Source organism: Phacochoerus africanus, chromosome 14 (assembly GCF_016906955.1).
Source record: "Phacochoerus africanus isolate WHEZ1 chromosome 14, ROS_Pafr_v1, whole genome shotgun sequence".
Classification (NCBI taxonomy): domain Eukaryota; kingdom Metazoa; phylum Chordata; class Mammalia; order Artiodactyla; family Suidae; genus Phacochoerus; species Phacochoerus africanus.
The window spans coordinates 34,359,853-34,382,366 of NC_062557.1; the positions used below are offsets into that span (position 1 = coordinate 34,359,853).

The 22,514-nt window shown below is 52.1% G+C and overlaps 1 protein-coding gene across 1 annotated transcript; it reads right to left on the reverse strand.

Annotated features, from left to right (window-relative positions):
* Nucleotides 1-2,333: 2,333 nt before the first annotated feature.
* On the reverse strand, nucleotides 2,334-13,080 carry MPO (myeloperoxidase). Its single transcript, XM_047758791.1, has 13 exons — nucleotides 12,937-13,080; nucleotides 12,701-12,778; nucleotides 12,459-12,552; nucleotides 11,958-12,133; nucleotides 11,615-11,738; nucleotides 11,387-11,516; nucleotides 11,107-11,313; nucleotides 9,752-10,070; nucleotides 7,091-7,251; nucleotides 5,604-5,859; nucleotides 4,711-4,881; nucleotides 3,752-3,989; nucleotides 2,334-2,706 (listed from the first exon to the last, which is right to left on the reverse strand). The coding sequence occupies exons 2-13, from the start codon at nucleotides 12,774-12,776 to the stop codon at nucleotides 2,499-2,501; spliced, it is 2,160 nt and encodes a 719-aa protein (XP_047614747.1). The 5' UTR covers nucleotides 12,777-12,778; nucleotides 12,937-13,080; the 3' UTR covers nucleotides 2,334-2,498.
* Between the last annotated feature and the right edge of the window lie 9,434 nt (nucleotides 13,081-22,514).

Sequence of the window (22,514 nt, forward strand, 5' to 3'; positions counted from 1 at the left end):
GGCAGCTACAGCTCCACTTCCACCCCTAGCCTGGGAACCTCCATATGCCACAAGTGCGGCCCTGGAAAAGACAAAAAGACACACACACACACACACACACACACACAAATGCGGACCATCCCTACTGCTGCTGCCCGGTACACTTTTATGAGTTCTTTTCAAATGACCTTCCTGGGCAAGGTCAGCCCAGCCAGAGCCTCCAGATGCCCTGACTGGCGGGACAGGGGTCAGGGAGGCCCTCAGCCATCCTGTAGGAAGAGCCCAGGAGGCGGAGGATCTGGGCGGCAGCCCTGGCTCTGGCCCCCTCTTCCTTAAGGCCTTGGATGAGTCCCTCAACCTCACTGAACACCGTGATGGTCAGCAGTGAAAGGGAGCTGAGGAGTGTTTATCCTGCTTGTGCTGCCTGGGGCTCCTATGGGTACGTGAGCCCCAGCATCCTGCACGGTTCAGACTCAGCTGTGAGTACCCCTCCCCGAATGGGGGAGGAAGGCAGGGAGCAGGGCAGGGGACCTACCAGCCAGATAGAGGGCTCAAATTCCAGGTGAATATTTATTCTTAGCCAAAGAGCCTCCTTCCCCTCCCTCGGCCTGACCATCTGCTGTCTCTGTCTGCGAACTTGGCCACGTGAAGCTGACAGTGAGAAGGAGTGGCCTGTCCCAAGGGCCTCTGAACAGCTGTGCCAGCTGCAGGGATGCAGATCCAGAGGTGCCCATCATCTGGGGAGGGAACCACCTTCCCATCGCCCCTCTGCTCTTCCTCTCCTGCAGGAAAGCACGTGTCTCCTCCTCTCCTTCCCAGCACCTGGTACAGGCCTGACAGAGAGTGAACATGTAGCAGATATTTCCCAGAGCGGGAATTCCCATTGTGGCTCAGGGAAAACGAACCCGACTCGTATCCATAAGGACGCGCGGTTCGATCCCTGGGCTCTCTCCGTGGGTTCAGGACCTAGTGTTATGGCAAGCTGTGGGGCAGGTCACAGATGTGGATCTGGCGTTGCCATGGCTGTGGTGTCAGCTGGCAGCTGCAGCTCGGATTTGACCCCAGCCTGGGAACTCCCATATGCTGAAAAAAAAAAAAAAAATTTCCCAGAGCAACGCCTGAACATAAAGCCTTGGGGACCACAGTTCCTCTTCTCTGGGGAAGGTCAGGGTCTACTCGGTTTGGCCCGGACCCTAGGCTCCTGAGCACTGACTGCCTTCCATGTATGAATCAGCCAAAGGAGGGACCCCTGGATGCCCTGACCCCCAGTTCAGAACATAAAGGGCCCTGAGCCCCAGCCCACCCTGATGCAAGGTTAGAGCCCAAAGTAAGCCTCATGCTGAGGGTTCAGCCCCACTGCAGATACAGACAGACCAAAGCTCTCCATCAGAGATGCTTTATTATCACAATCATCAGGTATAAACAAGTGGTACAAAAGGGCCAGTGGGCCCCCGTTCCTCTCCAGACAGGCTCCTGTGAATAAGCAAAAGAGCAGAGTGAGGCAGAAGAGGGGGAGCCATGGACTGAGGCTGGCTCACCCGAGCCATTAAACCACCACACACAGCCCAACTGCTCATAGCCGTTCCTCTGAGGGTCGCTGGGTCACCGCGGCTAACCAGGACACCATCGAGGTGTAAGTTCCGTGAGGGCAGAAGCACTGATGATTCTGTATGTTTCCAGGACCTAGCACAGTGCCAGGCAGGGAGTAAGTGCTCCGCGAACAAAGTACTAGAAGATGCAAATGGACCCTCCAAGGAGCCACGACCGCTGTTATTTACAAAGAAGAAAACTCAGGGAGTTCCCCTCATGGCTCAGTGGAAACGAATCCAACTAGGATCCATGAGGATGTGGGTTCGAACCCTGGCCTTGGTTAGTGGGTGGGGGAATCTGGTGTGGCCGTGAGCTGTGGGGTAGGTCGCAGACGGGCTCGGATCCCGAGTTGCTGTGGCTGTGGTGTAGGCCAGCAGCTGTAGCTCCGATTCGACCCCTAGCCTGGGAACGTCCACATGCTGCAGGCATGGTCCTAAAACACAAAAACAAAACCAAACCAAAGAAAACTCAGGCGAGCAAGGTTGAGCCACTCGTTCAAGGTCACTCAGCTGGTAAACTGCAGAGGCAGGATCTGAACACAAGCAGTCTGGCTCCTGAGCCAGCGCTCCTCACCAATCCACTCTCTGCTTTCCATGTACTTAAGACGTAACCAGCAAACACACTCTCACATGAATGACACATAGACACAGCACACAAGGCACAACGCATCATGTTCACAGGCAACACAAACACAGGAAATGCAATGTATATGTATTGTATTTATTGCGTGCATGCGTGCACACACACGCGCGCACACACATACGCACGCACATTCGTGCACAAATGAAGGTCTGGGTCATTTTTTTGGCTGACACCCAGGACAGGGATGGACTCATGTACAGAAGGGAGATGTCTGTTGTTCCAACGGGCCAGCCCAAGTACGCCCAGCCTTCACCTCGCCGCCGCACCCCGCCCCCCTTACCCAGCCTCTAGTCCCTGGCCCTCCAGGAAGTCAAGTTCAAGGCAGGGAGTGTACTGCAGTTGACAAAGTCCCGAGGGAACCTGTTGGACATGAAGATGTTTTTCTTGGACACGACGGTGATGCCCGTGTTGTCGCAGATGATGCGGGACAAGGAGATCTTGGCCAGGGCCTGCTGCTGCTGCTTGCTGAACACGCCCTTGTTCTGCCACCAAAACCTGTATGGGAAACCCATAGCCATTGCCCCTGAGGCTACAGTCTGGGCTGGGAGGGCATCCACAGGCGTGAGCTGCTCCTGGATGCCAGAGGAGCACAGCAGACCCCAGCCCTAAAGCATGGGAGAGCACCAGGCCTCCCCGGGGGCAGCCTGGGGGTTTTCAAACACGTAAAGCCCCACTCACGGCCACCCAGGTGCCCGCCCCCCATTCCCCCACCCCTACCCCAGCAGCATCCAGGCACCACTAATGATAGATGGGGAGCCAGGCCCACACTCAATCGTGAGGCCTCGAGCCCTGGGCCAGGGTGACATCCCTGAGGGGCGATGGTTCCCCTTGGGGGTGTTTTCGTTTTGTTTTGTTTTGTTGTCTTTTTGCCATTTCTTGGGCTGCTCCCACGGCATATAGAGGTTCCCAGGCTAGGGGTCGAATCGAAGCTGTAGCCACCAGCCTACAACACAGCCACGGCAACGCAGGATCCGAGCCACATCTGCAATCTACACCACAGCTCACGGCAACGCCAGATCCTTAACCCACTAAGCAAGGCCAGGGATTGAACCCACAACCTCATGGTTCCTAGTCAGATTCGTCAACCACTGAGCCACAACAGGAACTCCCAGGGGTGGTTTGTAATTTGTCCACCCAGAGAGGGACACCTTTTTAGAATTTTCTCAGAGGCTCAATTCAGACCAGGTGACAACTGGATGTGCCAAATGTCAGGCCTGCAGTGAAATGACTGCGGGACAAACAGTGCAAAAGCAGGGATGGGACCTTTTGATAGAGACTGGCGGGGCCGTGGCTGCAGCTGGGACCTGGAGAAGTGACCGAGAGTGACATTTTCTCTCCTCCGACCTTCACAACCAGGGGTCCAGGCCCCTCCTTGTCGCACCACCTCCCACAGACGAGGAGCACATTCAGGATGACCGTGAGCCGCCCCAGAACACGATGGAGCAGCACAGACTCCTCCGAGCCCTTCACTTTGCAGGAGGAAGCTGGGGTCCCCAGAGGTCCAGGGACAGGCCCGCAGCCGCGCAGCTGCGCTCCTCACCGATCGCCATCGCGGAGCTTCCTGAACTGGGTCCCGATGAGGCAGGCGAGGAGCGGGCCCACGCGGCCTTTCCTGTTCAAGGGCTCAGCCACACCGCCCATCCAGATGTCAATGTTGGCGGGCGTGCCGTACTGGGCCATCAGCTTCCTCGCCAGGTCCAGGTTCTTTAGCACCGTGCCCAGCTCGCCCACCGTGCTGGGCTCCGGGAGCCCGCAGAAGCGCCTCCAGGCTTTGTACCCTGTGTGCAGGTTGGGGGGAGGTGGCTGTTGCTGGGTCCTAGTAAGCCCACCTTCCCAACACAGAGGGGCCATGGCCAGAGGTATGTGAGGGACAGGAGGGGCCAGAAGCCCTGCCACTGGGTTATAAATGCCCAGGGAACCCTGAACCCTTAGCTCCAGGGCCCTCCCTGTCTTCCCCTTGCCCCCTCTCCCCTCCCCCCGACACACGCACACACACTAAGGTAGATCCTAAATTGCCGCATCTCCTGTTGGGTCCAAAGATAGGAGCACCTCATTGCCTCCTCTGGAGATCCCAGACCCAGGATGGGTGCAGGTATCTATCTCCAAAGATCAGCGACACCAGCTGTCCCATAACACAGGCCCGGGCCTTGATGAGGCTGCTCTGGGTTCCAGTTCCAGCTCTGTCATTGACTTGGCTGGAGAACCTGGGCAGGTTCTGAGTTTCTCCAAGCTCAGTTTCCTCATCAGGAACACGGAAGTGACCATAAGCGCTTCCCTCCGAATTCGTGTAAAATGAAGCCACATGAAACTGGATGGAGACAGATTTTCCGATTGGGGGGGAGGGGCCTTGTTGTTATGACAATGATGCTCCAAGTTGGAGGGTCACCGCCACACGAAGACGGCCGGAGGAGTTGGCGCAGATGGGCTCAGGGACAGGTAAGGGGGGAGGAGAGGGCAGGAGCGGGAGGTGGGGGCGGGGGACTCCTGCAGCCCCCTCACCTGGGAGGCCGTGGTCCCGGCTGCGCTGCATGTTGAGAGCGGGCAGGTCCAGCCCAATCCTCATGACCTGCTCAAACAACCGCTCCCGAATCTCATCTACCACGATTTGGTTCTGGCGATTCAGCTTGGCGGGTGTGGCCATGAGGCCCCGGAGGAGGGGGTCGATGCCACCTGGGGCAAGAGGAGCAAGGGTGGGGGAAGGACCTGGCTCAGCAGCAGAGCTAGGACTGGAGTCAGGGACGGGTCCCCGGTGGAACCGGGGGAACTGCAGAAGAGCAATGGGCACATACATCTCCTGGTGCCAAGGTGGCCCCAGGAGGGCAGGTACTCACTGGGGCATCTCAGGGGATAATGCCTTTCAGACCTGCAAGGCTCAGGTGCTCCAAGCCCCTGGCCTCTTGGGTCACTGAGAGTCACAACACACAAGAAGGAGCAGGCTCCTTATAAGCCATCTCCACCCCATTTTTTTTTTCTTTTGCTTTTTTGCTTTTTAGGGCCACACCTGCAGCATATGGAGGTTCCCAGGCTAGGGGTCCAATCAGAGCTACAGCTGCCGGCCTAAGCCACAGCCACAACCACAGCAACGTGGGATCCAAGCCTCATCTGCAACCTACACCAAGTCCAGATCCTTAACCCACTAAGCGAGGCCAGGGATCGAACCCACAACCTCATGGTTCCTAGTCGGATTCGCTCCCGCTGCACCACGATGGGAACTCCCCACTCTTTGTTATTAGATGTGCGAGCAGAGCCAGGTGAACTGAGGCTGGAAAGTCGGATCAGATCCCCAATGATGGCGGGAAAGGATTTGTTCCACTCCAGCTCCCTCTGACCAGGCCCATGCCCACCCCACCCTCACTGCCAGCCCACTCACCCCTGGTCTAGGCCCCACTCACCTTCCAGCACTACCCTCCAGGTGGCAAAAAAAGCCTTGCTGAGCGGAACACGGGGGTTGGGCTGCATGGGCCGGTACCGACTGTCCAGGCGGAAGGTGAAGGGTTGGATGAGAGTGTGGCCGTAGCGGAAGGCGTTGGTGAAAACGTTGGCGATGCGAGGGTCCACCGAGTCATTGTAGCGGCGGTACTTGGGCAGGTACTTCTTCATGGCCTCTGGCCCCAGCACCAGGGGCAAGTAGTCCCGGTACGTGATGATCTAAAGAAAAGTCACTCCGAGTGGCCTCTCCACTCACCCCTCCCTGCAGACAGTCTGCCTGCTCTTGACTTGAGGGAGCCCTTCCCCATCTGCGGCCAGAGATGTGCCTCCCACAGCACTGGAGCTGGGTCTCACAAAGTGGCTCAGAGTGGCAGAAAGAGAGCTCTGCGGGTTGAGGGCTGTGTGACCTCGGGCCAGTTATTAACCTCTCTGAGCCCCAGTTCCTCCCATATAAATAAAGGGTAATTATGTGGCCCTGCGCCTTAGGGGCTTAAATAGCAGAGCTTTGTTAGTCTTTGTCTTAACTCCCTTGCCCTTAAGTAGCTAATGTCTCATTTCTCCTTCTAACTTACTATGAGCTCCTGGAGGGCAAGGATTGTGTCTCCTGTCTCTTGAAATTACTCAGTGCCCAGCAAGTGCCTGGCTCACGATGAGGGAAGGAGGGAAGGCAGGAAGGAAAAGAACCACCTTAGCTGATTTCGCCCGGTGAAGAGAGAAGAGACGGAACAACCTCCATCTAGACTGGAATCTCCTCTGAGGTTTCAATGAATCACACTTAAATTCTGAGCAATTCTTTCCCCTCCAGAGTCAAGGAGTATTAATTAACAAGGGGTGTGTGTGTACCTTTGGGAGAGGATGGGGATGCTGCAGCATCCAAAATAGGGAGAGGGGGAGTTCCTGTCATGGCTCAGTGGCAACGAATCTGACTCGTAACCATGAGGACACAGGTTTGATCCCTGGCCTCCCTCAGTGGGTTAAGGATCCAGCGTTGCTGTGAGCTGTGGGGTAGGTTGCAGACAAGGCTCGGATCTGGTGTTGTGTGGCTGTGCCATGGGCTGGCAGCTACAGCTCGGATTCAACCCCTAGCCTAAGAACCTCCATATGCCACAGGGGCAGCCCTAAAAAGACAGGAAAAAAAATAGGGAGAGGGAACCAGAGGTAAACAGGATAAGGAGAGTGGGTGAGCTGTGAGAGAGTCATAAAGAAGAGGGGAGTGGATAAAGGAGCCAAGAGTGACAGTGAGATGGAGGAGAGGAGAAGCATTTCCTGAGCAGGAGAGCACACCTGGGAAGGAGGGGATGGAAGGCAAGTGACCCTTGCCAGGCACTTAGTATCTGCCAGGAGTTTTCATATGTGCCCTTCAACCCTTAGAGCATCATGGATGAAGAAGCCGAGGGTTGATCTGCACAGCTAGGACGCGGCAGAGGCACGTTTGCACGGGACTCCCTACCTGGACCATGGCTCCCACGATCTTCCTGGCTTCCTGGTAGAGCCTCTCCCCATCCCACCTGGGGTTCAGGCGCTTGAGCTGTGTGGCCAGCCTGTTGTGCTCCCGCAAAAGGAGTGTGTGCAAGGAGGTGAGCCCAGGCATCTCACTGGCGCGGCTGTCCCCTTGGGGAAGCAAAAGCTACTGTCATTCCCAAGACCTCGCCCCCAGAAAGGTCCTGCTCCATTGAAATGCCCTCCAGAGCCAAGGCCTGAAGTGCCCCTCGCCCAGCTGTTCCTCTCCACCCCTCTTTCCAGGCCTTGCCCAGTTTACGCCTCCTCTCGGAGGCCCCCCTTGGTACCCTGGTCCACCACCATAGCTCTTCCTCTCTTTAGCAGCACTGCTGGTCAGAGATGCTTGTTCACGAGGCCTCAGATCTGACACGGGACTTGTCACCTCCCCATAGCTGAGACTGGGAGCACCTTGAGGACAAGGACCACGGCTCGTGCCTTTTTGTATCTGATCCCCCACCTGACAGACACACAGATGCATGGAGTTTAACACAGTGCCTGGTACAAAGTAGGAGATCCATGAACACTGCCTGGTTGACTTCTTATCCTGATTCACGGAGAACCAAAAAGTAGCATGCGTGTTGGCCTGTTTTCCGGCCCAGGTCGGACACAGCGAATGATCACAGCCCTCTCTCTTGCTAAACCTGGATGCTAAACCTCAGAATCCTTCTCAACACACGACTCTAGAAAGCCACTACCAACGGATCAGGGTTGCCATCCTACACAACATGCTAATTGTGTAGCCTGCTGGGGGCGGCACCAGGGCACAGGATGTTCAAAGGCCGCACCTGAGACTGTTCAAAAGAATCAAATGAGGAGTTCCCGTCGTGGCTCAGTGGTTAACGAATCCGACTAGGAACCATGAGGTTGAAGGTTCGATCCCTAGTTTTGCTCAGTGGGTTAAGGGTCTGGCATTGCCATGAGCTATGGTGTAGGTCGCAGATGCGACTCGGATCCCGAGTTGCTGTGGCTCTGGTGTAGGCTGGTGGCTACAGCTCCGATTCAACCCCTAGCCTGGGGACCTCCATATGCCACGGGTTCGGCCCTAGAAAAGACAAAAAAAAAAAAAGAAAAAAGAATCAAATGAGACCCTCTGATCTCTCTAATCTTCCCCTAAAACCCTCTCTGGAAGGACCAGAGGGTCAGCACAAGGCCCATTTCTGCAGGACAATGGGTTCAGCCCTCGCTGGTGAGGAGAAAATTCTCTGAGTAGCTTTTCCTCCCCATGACCTGACAGAGGTCATGATTGTCCAGGCTGGGGACATGTGGCTCAACACCTCGTGGAGGCCGAGGAGTGCTGCTCTTCCCCCACTAGGCCAGAAAAGTCCACGCTGCTGCCAACCTGGATTCTTCTTTCCATGGGCACTGACTTTGAGTCTCCTCCCCAGGGCCCAGCCACTAAGAGCCATCAGGAGCCACCAGGAAGAAAGGCTGGAGGCCAGAGAGAAGGGCCTCAGACCCACTATTGGGGTTACATTTAAAAAAGCATTGGATGATGTTAGAAAAAGAATCTATATATATAAATATATACATATATATATATGTGACTGGGTCACATCGCTGTTCAGCTGAAATGGACAGAACACTGTAAATCAACTATAATAAAAAAAATTTTAAATTAAAAAAATAAAAGCATTGGAAAATCTCTGGGTACGACCACCATCACTGCCCCAGCCATATCCCCAGGCCTGCCAGTTATTTAAATCGAACATCCCTGGAGTTCCCTTCGTGGCTCAGTGGTTAATGAACCCAACTAGGATCCATGAGGATGCAGGTTCCATCCCTGGCTTCGCTCAGTGGCTTAAGGATCTGGCATTGCCCTGAGTTGTGGTGAAGGTTACAGACACAGCTTGGATCCCGCATGGCTGTGGCTGTGGTGTAGGCCGATGGCTGCAGCTCCGATTCAACCCCTAGCCTGCGAACCTCCATATGCCGTGGGTCTGGCCCTAAAAAGGAAAGAAAAAAAAAATCGAAAATCCCACCCTCTCATTTTACAGAGAATCAAGGTGGATAGGCGGTAGTCTGAAGCAGCTCAGCCCAACAGAACTTTCTGCACGGATGAAAATGTTCTCCATCTGAGCTGTCCTATATGGAAGCCACTAGCCTGTGAGGCTACTGAGCACCTGAAATGTGCCTAGCGCAGTGGAGGAACCAAGATTGTTATTTAAGTTCATTGAAATGAACTTAAATGGACATGCGAATAGCCAGGCGTGCCTAGTGGCTACCATGTTGGATACTATGGTTCTAGAGGGAGAGGGTGCCACGTGGCTCTCCATCCCTTCAGTTCCTTGTCCCCAAAGGACTCAGCTCTCCTCTCTCCCAGAGTCCAAAGGGAAAGGGTGACAGAGCAAGGGTGACAGAGACAGACGGATAAAGACTCCTTGGCCATCCCTGAATCTCCTTCTTAGGTTTGGGGGCTTTGTTCCTATTGGCTTTGAGGCTTTTGGCTGTGTTTTTGTTTTGCCTTTGTGGTTCCATCCAACTTGTTACCAAGACAACTGAATTAATACCCTGACATTGGCGAGGACAATCTCTAAATGCGAACCCACAAGGGCCTCGCAAACAGGTGCTCCTGCTTCAGCCCAGGTCTCCCCCGCCCCCGCCCACCACTGACCTGCCAGGAAGCAGGGGATGTTCGCGGAGCGGTTGGTGAGGAGGCAGGGGTCATCGTGCAGGTTGTCGAAGGGCAGCAGGGCCCGGCCGTTGTCTCGGAAGCGGGTGTTGACAGCCAGCAGCCCCAGCTGGTTGGTCAGGTTGCGCAGTTTCATGGCCAAGGGATCCTCACTGCCGTACACCATGCTGGCGTCCACGAAGGAGGTGAGCGCATTGATCTGGTTTCGGATGGTGATGTTGCTTCTTGGGCAGGCCGGGCAGGAGCGGAAGAAGGGGATGCAGTCACGTTGGTTCTTGATGCGGGGGTCGTTGGGCGGGATCTGCAGCACAGAGGGGCCGGAGGGGGGCGGGGCTCGTCAAGGGCAGGGACCGAGGTCAGGAGTGGCTCTCCCCCCGCCCCCGTTCATCCTCCTGAAGGCCTTGATCCTACCTCAGAAGGCGCCTGGAGCCCAGGACCAGACGGGGCGACCCAGACACTGAAAGGGAGTTCCTCCACCCCCTCAGCCTGCAGTGAGGCCTCTCAAGGCCCCCAAAGGGATCAGCCTGAGTTCCACCAACAGAGGGCCTCTGAGCTGGAGGGGTGATGACTAGGAGTGCTGGCATTGGGGATGCGGGGCCTCCTGGAGGTGGGCTGGCTGGTCCTCTGACTCTTCCCCCAAACCTCCTTCCTCTTCTCCTTTTTTTTCTTCTTCTTCTTTTTTTTTTTTTTTTTTTTTTTTTGCCACACCTGCGGCTTATGAAGTTCCCAGGCCAGGGATCGAATCCCAGCTGCAGCTTTGACCTACGGCCGGCACTGAGGCAACACCAGATCCTTTAACCCAGTGCACTGGGCAGGGAATCAAAACGGCGCCCCCACAGCAACCTGAGCCACTGCAGTCAGGTTCTTAACCTACTGCACCACAGTGGGAGCTCCTCTCTCTTCTTTTCTGTGTCTGCTCCTTCCTCCTCGGTTCTCTGGATCTGGTCCACACTCTCCATCAGCCTCCTCTTCCTTTTTCTTTCCTCTCCTGCCTCTGTCTCTTCCCTGCCCCTTTCCTGACTCTCACTCTGGCCTCTGGCTCTCTCTCCCTCCAATTCTTCTTCTACTCTGCATGTGCCTCAACCGACCCATCCATTCTCAGCCCTACTCCAACCCCACAACCCAGACTCTGTGTGCTGGAGTGAGGACCGGGTCCCTGGCACCTGCACACAGAGCTTTTGGGGACCGTGGGGAGGTCCTCAGCCCAGAGGGGCTGGGGGAGGACGGTGAGGGCCAGCGTCATTCAGGAGTTGGAGAAGGAAAGCTGGGCACGGAGGGAGGTGACCCCTTCCTGAACAATGACCGGGAAGGCTGGGGGTGGGGTGGGGAGGGAGCACCTTGAGCGGGAAGCAGGGTGGCTGCTGCAGGCAGCTGGTCTCACAGTTGATGCCAATGAGGAAAGCAACTCGGGCGGCAGGCTCAGGGGTAAAGTCAAGGTCATGGTCCAGCAGCTGACCCCACTGCATGAATAAGAGCGAGCGCTCCTGGTCGGGGGTCAGCTGCTCTGTGGGGAAGCGCACGATGGCGTTGGAGACGGCGCGAGCCTGCGGAGACATGGGGCGTCAGGGGCTGCGGCCTTGCCTGGGCCTCGCCCGCTCTGCAGACCAGCGCGCTCACCAGGGGCACTGGGAAGCCGTTGCGCTTGACCCCTGTCGTCCAGCCGAAGGGCAAGGAATGGCCATCCTCGTATTCGGCCGGCAGCCAGCGCACAAAGGCGCGGTTGGAGGCCCCCAGTGTGGGACTGCGCCTGCAAAGGGAGAACAGGGCGCTGACACAACGTGGCCCGGGAGCTCCCCACCCCAGCCTCACCCCTACCTGCCGAGGAGCCGCCCCCAGTGGCTGCACCTGTTGTTGCACTGCCCGGTGATGGTTCGGTACTTGTCCCTCTCTGGGCATCTCACCCCCAGGTCCTGGTAGGCGCAGCCGCTAGTCTTGGACAGCAGATTCATCTGGACAGGTGTCAGCACATCTGCGGGCCATGGAAGTAGGGGGGTGGGTGGGAGCTGAGCCCCCATTTTCTATCCTCGGCTGGGGAGCCTTGGTTGGGGAAGTGTAGTCTAAAGACGTGGAAGAGATGCTCCCGAGGCTCCTCAGAAGGAAGGTTTGGGGGAAGCGCTGGGAGGTGGCTGCGGTCACTAGAAGGGGTCCCTAGGGAAGCAAGGAGCTGGGGTTGGAGAGGAAAGTGTACCTGTGACATTGAAGGGGCCTGGCCACAGGGACCGCAGCTTCCTCTCCAGCAGGCCTAGGGCCACGTGCAGGTAGTCAGCAGCCCGAACAGCTGTCCTGGTAGCTGCCACTGGCTGCTTGAAGTAGGACAGGAGTTCCATGGGGCTGGCCGAGCCACTGCGAAGCCGCTGCTTGATGCTGCTTGGAAGAAGAAGGCATCAAGGGCCAGAGGAAGAGAGGCAAAGACCCTCAGCCGATGCCCAGCCTGGGGGTTGGACTCAAAGGACCATGTAGACAGATCCGCGGTCAAGAAGCAGTTTCTTTTTCTACACAGCACAGGTCCTGGGTATCCAGACTCAAGGCCATGGGAACCATGATTTTAAAGATGTTCTTATGCCCAGAGATACAAAAACTGAAAGATGGACAGAGGACCCCACCCCCACCCACAAATTCCCTGCTCCCTGTTCCTTCTCTGAACAGCCTGGGGCAGCCTTGCCCCAAGCAGGCAGTGCCCGCACCCCACCTTTCCCTCTGCTCCTTGTAGGCCTTGTCCACTAGTCGCTTGGCCTCCTCCATGCAGGTCAGCACCACTGAGGTCTCCACGTGGCCTGGGACAGCTGCCCAGGACAGAGGTCACGCGATCAGGAATGGGCCCGAAGTCCCCATCAAGCCCCAGGGCCCTTACAGTGAGGAAACGGATCCCAGGGACTCAGAACCAACCCCCGCCCCAACCCACCACCTGTTCGCTTCTTTCTGGACTGTTACCTAGAGCAGCAACCTCGGAGGGCTGGAGCAAGACCAGGAAGGCCAGAAGCCCTGCCAGGGCCAGGAGCAGCTTCATCCCTGCAACCAGACCCCAAGCCCAGGAAGGGTCCAAAGCCCATTGTGCATTTGGGAGAAAAGAACCCCACATCCCTCTCCTCCCAGGCCCCTCACTCCCGCCTTCACACCCCAGCTCCCCCTCCGTGAGTTCTGCCTACAGACGGAGTCTGGGACCTCACCTCCAAAGTTGCCGGTGCTCCACCTGGCGCTGGCATCTCCTGCTTAGCCGAATCTGGGCTTTTATGTCCTCTAAGCTGGGGGAGGGGCGGGGCAGATGGGACCCGCCCCTGGAGACCGAACTCCCTCTTCTCCCCACCCCCGGCTCTGGGGTGCACGGAAAGGGCTCCCTGTTACGGGAGAAACGGGCAGGGGAGGAGCGACCAGAGCCATTTCCAGCCTTTGAACGTAGCACCCCCAGTCCAGAGTTTCTCGGCTCCCCACTGTGTGCCTAGACCAGGCCTAGCCCCAAGGGGTGCAGACAACCAACCCCCCCCCAACACACACACCACGCACACTCCAAAACGCCGATTAAACTGAGTATCCAGGGTTCCTTTGAAAGGGACAAAAGTTAGGCACCAGCAGCCTAAGAAATTATGGGAAACGGGAGGTGAAAGGGAGACCTGGAGGGAGGTGGCCCGAGGGGCCTCCGGGCTCCTTCCCTCACTCCCAACAGTAGCCTGTTCCCTACGGCCAACCCCTCCCCCACCCCACCCCACCCCCCTCACGCCCACCCTGTTCTTGGCGAGGCCTAGAGGGACAGGAAATCTGGCTGGAGACCGTTGAGCTTCACAGGAAAGAGGACCCTGGCGGCTACGGGCTGAGGATCAAGGTCACTTCCTCTGGCCTTCTCCCCATCCTCTTTCTTCTTGGCTTTGGTAGGGGGGCTGTCTCCAACACCCCCACCATCTGCTCCCAAATTTCAGGAACCAGGAGAGAGCAGAGCCAGTTGTGGTTGGTGGTCAGTTAGTTGGGTGGCACAGCCCAGGGCCTCCCGGGGACGAGATCCGTGTGGTTCGAAGGATTTGCGTTCAACTCTTGAAAAAGAAGAAGAAGAAGCCCTGAGAAAGTCTGGCAAAGGGACTGTCATTCTCCTGCAGGAAAAGTACCCTGTGACTAATGTCTGTGTTTGCCCATCTCCCTGTACCCGGGTCAGGCTGGGCACGTGCCAAGCGTGGCCCCCATGTCCTGTGGTCTAACCACACCTCCTACCTCCAGCCACCCTCCTGCCACTCACTCTTGCCTTCTACGCCCAGACCACATCTTGGTCAAGGAACAAGGGAGATGCCGGTGTGCCCAGGGATCCTGTCACCTGCCAGCAAGCAGAGCCCAGGGGCCATCCTTCCAGCCTTGCTCTGCCAGTGACTTGCTCTGGGTGAACTTGAACAAGTGGTTCTTTGTGAATCAAGTTCTAGAATTTTATAGGCTTTTGAAAATACTTTTTTAAAATCCAGTAAGTAATATCTTTCCATTCATGAAATGTTAGAGGATAAGTAAATAAAATATCTACAATCAGGTGAGGTTATGGGTAACTTTTTTCTTCCCTTGTTTGTCATCTTTTACATAAATAAGAAGCAAGGAGGATATTCATTTCCCATTATCCCACCACTCACCAATAACCCCATTTTCTAATTTGATATCTTCTATATAGATATAATATGTATTTTAAATGGTGATAAGAACATACTTAAAATACTGTTTTGCAATCTACTTTTACTACTTAAAATTAGCTTGGACAGCTCTCTGTGTCAAGAAAGCTAGATGTATTTCATTTTTATATCTGCCTATTATTTTGTAGGAAGTACTATGATTTATTCGCTAATCCTCCCTTATAAGGGTATTTTCTGTTGTCACTGTTATGAGCAGGGCTAGGATCATCATCTGTGAAGTTAAATCTCTAGCTGCATCTTCAACTATTTCCTTAGGCAAGAAGTCCTAGAAGTAAAATTGCTGCATATCGGCGTATTCACATTTTTAAGGCTGTCACCCACCCATCTGCCATACACAGGAGTGCCTGTTCCCCATCCTCACCAACTCTGACAGCTAGTGTCCCTTTACTCTTTTAAGGGAATTGTCGGAACCCAAGAGGGAAGAGACATGTAATGCAAGCTCCTCATAGCACAGATGAGAAAAGACCAAGGTCAGGGAAGGAAATGATTTTGCCTAGGTCAGCAGTGTGGCACAGTTCAGAGTCATCTGGCTGGTGGGTCTCTTGACTTAGAAACTCAGAAGTGCTTTTTACCCTATGGCCTCTGCACACGTACTCCTGACTTTCACTCAGGCATTTATTCAACAAGTATGTACTGAGCCCTTGCACATGCCAGGCACTGTGCTGGCCATTGGGTGCACTCACTGAGCAAAGATCTTGTCCTCAGTGAACACAGGGGGATGCAGATCAGTGGCATCCAAAAACCTTGTTCAGGGTTCTTTGGGAATATCAAAGAAGGCTTTCTTAGTGGGCATAGAGGGAGCCTACCTCAACATAATAAAGGCCATATGTGACAGACCCACAGCTAACATCATTCTCAGTGGTGAAAAGCTAAGATTGGGAATAATAATAATAATAATAATAATAATAATAATAAAAGGGAGTTCCCATCGTGGCTCAGTGGTTAACAAATCCAACTAGGAACCATGAGGTTGTGGGTTTGATCCCTGGCCTTGCTCAGTGGGTTAAGGATCCGGCATTGCCGTGAGCTGTGGTGTAGGTTGCAGACACAGCTCAGATCCCACATTGCTGTGGCTCTGGTGTAGGCCGGCAGCTACAGCTCCGATTAGACCCCTAGCCTGGGAACCTCCATATGCCATGGGAGCAGCCCTAAAAAAGGCAAAAAGACCAAAAAAAAAAGAAAAAAAAGGAATAAGACAAGGATGTCCACTCTCACCACTTTTGTTCAACATAGTTTTGGAAGTCCCAGCTACATAAATCAGAGAAGAAAAAGATATAAAAGGATTCTAGATTGGAAAAAAAGTAAAACTGTCACTGTTTGCAGATAATATGATACTATACATAGAAAATCCTAAAGATGCTACCAGAAAACTACTAGAGTTCAATGAATTTGGTAAAGTTGCAGGATACAAAATTAATACACAGAAATCTCTTGCATTTCTGTACACTAACAATGAAAGACCAGAAAGAGAAATTAAGGAAATACCACTTAGCATTGGATGAAAGAGAGTAAAACATCTAGGAATAAACCTACCTAAAGAGACAAAAGATCTATACTCTGAGTACTGTAAGACACTGATAAAGGAAGTCAAAGACGATACAAACAGATGGAAAGATATACCATGCTCTTGAGTTGGAAGAATCAATATTGTCAAAATGACTATACCATCCAAGGCAATCTACAGATGCAATGCAATCACTATTAAATTACCAATGGCATTTTTCACAGAACTGGAACAAAAAAATTTTAAATTTGTATGGAAACACAAGAAGATCCCTAATAGCCAAAGCAATCCTGAGAAAGAAAAACAGAGCTGGAGGAATCAGGCTCCCTGACTTCAGACTATACTATAGAGCTACAGTAATTAAAACAGTATGATACTGGCACAGAAACAGAAATATAGATCAATGAAACAGGATAGAAAGCCCAGAGATAAACTCATACACATATGGTCAATTAATTTATGACAAAGGAGGCAAGAATATACAGTGGAAAAAGACAGTTTATTCAATAAGTGGTTGGGGGGGGGGGAACTGGACAGCTACATGTAAAAGAATGAAATTAGAATATTCTCTTATACCATACACAAAAATAAACTCAAACTGGATTAAAGACCTAAATATAAGACTGGATACTATAAAACTCTTAGAGGAAAACAGAGGCAGAACTCTCTCTGACATAAACCACAGCAATATCTTTTTGGACCCACCTCCTATAGTAATGGAAATAAAAACAACAATAAACAAATGGGACATAATTAAATTTAAAGCTTTTGCACAGCAAAGGAAACAATTAAAAAAAAAAAGACAACTCACAGAATGGGAGAAAATCTTTGCAAATGAAGCAACTGACAAGGGATTAATCTCAAAAACACACAAACATCTCATACAGCTTTATATGAAAAACAAACAACCTGATCAAAAAATTATGGTCATTTCTCCATAGAAGACAGACAGGTGGCCCCAAAGCACATGAAAAGATGTTCCGTGTTGATAATTATTAGAGAAGTGCAAATCAAAACTCCAATGAGGGTGTCACCTCACACCAGTCAGAATAGTCATCATCAAAGTCTGCCAACAGTAAATGCTGGAGAGGGTATGGAGCAAAGGGAACCCTCCTATGCTCTTGGTGGTAGTACAACCACTATGAAGAACAGTACGGAGTTGCCTTAAAAAACTGAACATCGGAGTTCTTATTATGGCTCAGGGATTAAGAACCTGCCATCGTGTCCTAGAGGATGTGGGTTCGATCCCTGGTCTCAGTGAGTTAAGCATGTGGCATTGTCACAAGCTAGAGTGTAGGTGGCAGATGCCGCTTGGATCTGGCGTTGCTATAGCTGTGGCACAGGCCGGAAGCTGCAGCTCAGATTTGACCCCTAGCCTAGGAAATTCCATATGCCGCAGGTGTGGCCCTAAAAAGCCCCCCCCCAAAAGAAATTAATAGACCTAGAGATTATCATAGTAAAGAAGACAAAGACATATATCATATGACATCACTTATATTTGGAATCTTAAAAAATGATACAAATGAACTTATTTACAAAAGAGAGACTCAGGGATTTGGAAAACAAATTTATGGTTACCAAAGGCAGGTAGTGGGCGAGGAATAAATTAGGGGTTTGGATTAACACATACACACTACCATATATAAAATAGATAACTGGAGTTTCCGTCGTGGCTCAGTGGTTAACGAATCCAACTAAGAACCATGAGGTTGAGGGTTCGATCCCTGGCCTTGCTCAGTGGGTTAAGGATCTGGTGTTGCTGTGAGCTGTGGTGTAGGTCAAAGACGCAGCTCGGATCCCGCGTTGCTGTGGCTCTGGCGTAGGCTGGAAGCTACAGCTCCGATTCAACCCCTAGCCTGGGAACCTCCATATGCCGAAGCAGCGGCCCAAGAAATGGCAAAAAAAAAAAAAAATTAAAAATAAATAAATAAATAAATAACAAGGACCTGCTGTCTAGCACAGGGAACTCTACTCAGTACTCTGTGGTGACCTGTCTGGGAAAAGAATCTGAAAAGGAATGGGTACAGGTATATGTATAACTGATTCACTTTGCTGCACACCTGAAACTAACACAACATTGTAGGTCAATTTTATGTCAGCAAATTTTTTTAAAAAAAGAAAAAGCAGGAGTTCCTGTTGTGGCTCAGTGGGTTATGAATCTAATGTAGTATCCGTGAGGATGCAGGTTCGCTCCCTGGCCTCACTCAGTGGGTTAAGGATCTGGCATTGCCATGAGCTTCAGTGTAGATTGCAGATGCAGCTCGGATCCTGCATTGCTGTGGCTGTGGCGTGGGCCGGCAGCTGCAGCTCCGATTGGACCCCTAGCGAGGGAACTTCCATATGCTGTAGGTGTAGCCCTAAAAAGCAAAAAAAGAGAGAGCTAAAAGAAAACACATCACTTGGAGTTCCTGTCACAGCACAGCAGAAACAAATACGACTAGGAACCATGAGGTTGTGGGTTTGATCCCTGGCCTCGATCAGTGGGTTAAGGATCGAGCGTTGCCATGAGCTGTGGTGTAGGCCAGTGGCTACAGCTCTGATTAGACCCCTAGCCTGGGAACCTCCATATGCTGCAGGTGTGGCCCTAAAAAAAGACAAAAGACAAAAAGAAAAACAAAAGAAAGAAGAAGAAGAAAATGCATCACTTATGTATATAGAATAAACATCATTTTTAAAGAAAGCTTTCTTGAGGACTTGGAGCTTAAGACTGTCTTGTAGAATGTTTAGAAGCTGGACAGTTGGACACGGGGAGGAAGAGCATTCCAGGCCCAGAGGATGACATGGCACAAGCCTTGGCACAGGTGGGCTTCATCCAGACAGTTCTAACCTGGGGGAGAGGGTGGGGCAGCCTGAGGCTGACAGGGCAGGCAGAGGCCCAGGACACAGCCCTTTTCCTGACCTCCTGAGAAGCCTTGTCCTGAAGGCTCCAGGGAGCCGAAAGGCTGTGAAGCACACGGTCAGAGTTCACTTTAGAAAGCTCGCCTGGGCAGCCGAGCGGAAGGTGTACTCAGGGGATAGGCCGAGTGCCAGGCAGGAGGCATTGCAGTGATTTCTCTCTGGTGGTAATGAATGAATATTTGAAAAACTAAAGCCTTTTCAAAAACGATGTTAAAATGGAGTTCCCGTCGTGGCACAGTGGTTGACGAATCCGACTAGGAACCATGAGGTGGCGGGTTCGATCCATAGCCTTGCTCAGCGGGTTAAGGATCCCGAGTTGATGTGGCTGTGGTGTAGGCCAGTGGCTACAGCTCCGATTCAACCCCTAGCCTGGGAACCTCCATATGCCGTGGGAAGCGGCCCTAGAAAAGGCAAAAAGACAAAAAAAAAAGAAACAAACAAAAAAACGATGTTAAAATGCCTGGCCCCCTCTGCCTATGTGGAGGAGGGAGAATTCTCTAGATGTATAGTCCCCAAACCACCTGCCTTTGGCTCAGTGTTAGGAATGGGGGCCTACCCTTGTGTGCAGAGGTTTGAGATGCTCTGTGACTTTATGATGTTTCCAACCCGTTACTGTGCCTCAAACGGGATCCCCGCACGGCAGCCCCGTCTGTCCTTCTGTGCATTTCCCATCTAGGCCTTATTCGTGTGGCCCAGGTGTCTTTGAGGCTCAAAGGGCTTCTCAGCAGGCAGAGTAACCAAAAGAAGAGTATGTCTGCCTGAGGAGATATTGTTTCAGAGAAGCCTTGTTCCCCCAAGTGACCCCCTAGCGCCCCATCCTAGGGGTGGCCTCTGGAGGGCACTGCTGGAACTGCTACCTCTCCACACTAGGGTCCTTGGAGGGAGTTCCCCACCCCCACATGCTGCCCTCCTTCTCACCTTCACCAGCTCCACTCCTGGAGTGAAGTCCAACTGTCTGTGGGGTAACGGGCTCGCTCTGCTACAGCTTGCAAAACAGCTTGTTCTTTCTACACGCTTTTAGGAAACAGTTCAGTTGGGATTACAGCCAGATTTCCTGTGGGACTGCATGTGGTTGGAGTGAGGGAGGCTTATGGAAGCTGGAGAGGGGGCAGGGCCGAGGACTCCTAGACACCCCAGTTGCACCCAGCCCCAAAGACCTTGTATTCTCTCTCTTTAAAGTGTATTTTGTTTTGTTTTGTTTCGTTGTCTTTTTAGGGCTGCACCTGCGGCATATGGAGGTTCCCAGGCTAGGGGTCAAATTGGAGCTGTAGCTGCCAGCCACAGCCACAGCCACAGCAATGCCAGATCCGAGCCGCGTCTGCAACTTACACCACAGCTCATGGCAACGCTGGATCCTTAACGCACTGAGCAAGGCCAGGGATTGAACCTGCATCCTCATGGTTCCTAGTCGGATGTGTTTCTGCTGTGCCACAACAGGAACTCCGTAATACTCTTTAATTAAGCTATACCTCCATTATGTGACCTTTCCTCTATTGATGGAAGTTGACATTTTTCCATGTTTCGCTGTTAAAAACAGTCCAACAAGATCCTCTTTGTGCACACGCATGAGTGTTCTCCAGGATCAAGATTGAGATATAGGTCATAGATTTCATGCATTTTAAATTTTTTTTTTAAAGGCCGCACCTGCAGCATATGAAAGTTCCCAGGCTAGGGGTTGAATCAGAGCTACAGCTGCTGGCCTACACCACAGCCACAGCAATGTGGGATCTGAGCCGCATCTTTGAACTCCACTACAGCTCATGGCAATGCCAGATCCTTAACCCCCTGAGTGAGGCCAGGGATCCAACCTGCATCCTCATGGATATTAGTTGGATTCGTTTCCGCTGTGCCACAGTGGGAATTCCTATGCTTTTGTTTTATACTGTGTACACACTGGTTCCCAAATTTGTTTAGGGTAAGCTGGTAAAAGTGAAGTTAGGTAGTAGTATGGTAAAGGTAAATTTATGTGACTCTGCAAATGTCTAATGGCTACTCAGTTAACCCCCTTTTTACATATGGTTACTGGTGGTCAGGGTGGGACAGGTGGTAAGCTTCCACGAGACACAGTTCTCCAAAATAACGCTAAAAATAAGAAGCACGAAACTCAAAGTAAAAGAATTCAACAGCATCTTTACCACTCAGATTAGTTAGTTAAAATTTAAAAGGACTGATAAAACCAGCGCCAGTCAGCAGATTCCGAAAAATAAATGTCGTCTGGCACCAGGCCATGACATGGCAATTTGGTGATGTCGGTCAAAATCCAAAATGTACACTCACTCTGACTCAGCAATTCTACTTTCAGGCAGGAATTTATCCTTCAGAGGCCTTCTCAGGAAAACAGAAAGATATCTGCACAAGGGTGTTCATTTCAGCCTCATGTGCAACAACCAAGAGACTAGAAACATGCCAATGGTCGGTCCAATTTTTTTGCCATGGTGCGGTACAGCCACATCATGGTGTTTGATGCAGCCTTTAAAATAACCGAGGAAGGTCTATATGCAGCAATCTTGAAAGATATGCTGAAGGAAAAGAGCTAGTTACAAAACATTCTATACAGCATAGTGCAATTCATGCAGAACACACGGACACATACATGCCACACGCATGCATACACGTATTTAAATGTGCAGAGAAAATTCTAGAAGCAGGCACAGAAGCCTATGAACAGTAGTTACCGTGGCGGAATGGAACTGAAAGGGTTGAGCAGGAGGAGGCTTTTACTTTAAAATCAATGCCCCTCTTGGCGTTCCTGTTGTGGCTCAGTGGTTAACGAATCTGACTAGGAACCGGGAGGTTGCAGGTTCAATCCCTGGCCTTGCTCAGTGCCCAGTGGGTTAAGGATCTAGCGTTGCCATGAGTTGTGGTGTGGGTCGCAGATGCGGCTTGGATCCGGCGTCGCTGTGGCTCTGGTGTAGGCCAGCAGCTACAGCTCCGATTGGACCTCTAGCCTGGGAACCTCCATGTGACTTAGGTGTGGCCCAGAAAAGATGCTATCATAAATAACTACTTATGATAATATCAAAAATATGAAATCATAAGGGGTAAATATGACAAAAGATTCTTGAGATCTATACTAAAAGCTACAAAACATGGCTAAGAGAAATCACAGACGTAAATAAATAGAAATACTTTGTTTATATGTCATCATTGTTCACAGTCAATTCTTCCCGAATCCACCTGTTTGTTGAGTCTTGTCTCTTTGCCTTAGCAGTTGAGAGTCCCTGCAAAAGAGCCGGGTGGGTCCTGCTGCTGACTTGGAGGGTCTCAGGGAGAGAGGGAGGGGACACTATGTGCTGCCCCTTGATGCTCTTCACCTGGGCAGCGATGCTTTTTGTTTCTGCCAGGTGTTGCCAGCCATTTAAAGTAGCACTGGTGGAGTTCCCGTTGTGGCTCAGTGGTTAACGAATCTGACTGGGAACCATGGGGTTGCAGATTCGATCCCTGGCCTCGCTCAGCGGGTTGGGATCCAGCGTTGCCATGAGCTGTGGTGTAGGTCACAGACATGGCTCAGATCTGGCATTGCTGTGGCTCTGGCATAGGCTGGCAGCTACAGCTCTGATTAGACCCCTACCCTGGAAACCTCCATATGCCATGGGTGCGGCCCTAGAAAAGACAAAAAATAATAATAATAATTAAGTACCACTGGGTCTCTGAACCAAGGTGCCACGCCCACTGTTCTCATCTAAAG

Coding starts and splice junctions, on each gene's coding strand:
- MPO (XM_047758791.1), bottom strand. CDS start 12,776: ATGAAGCTGCTCCTGGCCCTGGCAGGGCTTCTGGCCTTCCTGGTCTTG. Junction 12,134..12,458: donor TACAAGGAGCAGAGGGAAAG/GTGGGGTGCGGG, acceptor TCTTCCAAGCAG/CATCAAGCAGCGGCTTCGCA. Junction 10,071..11,106: donor CACCCTGCTTCCCGCTCAAG/GTGCTCCCTCCC, acceptor TCTGTGCTGCAG/ATCCCGCCCAACGACCCCCG.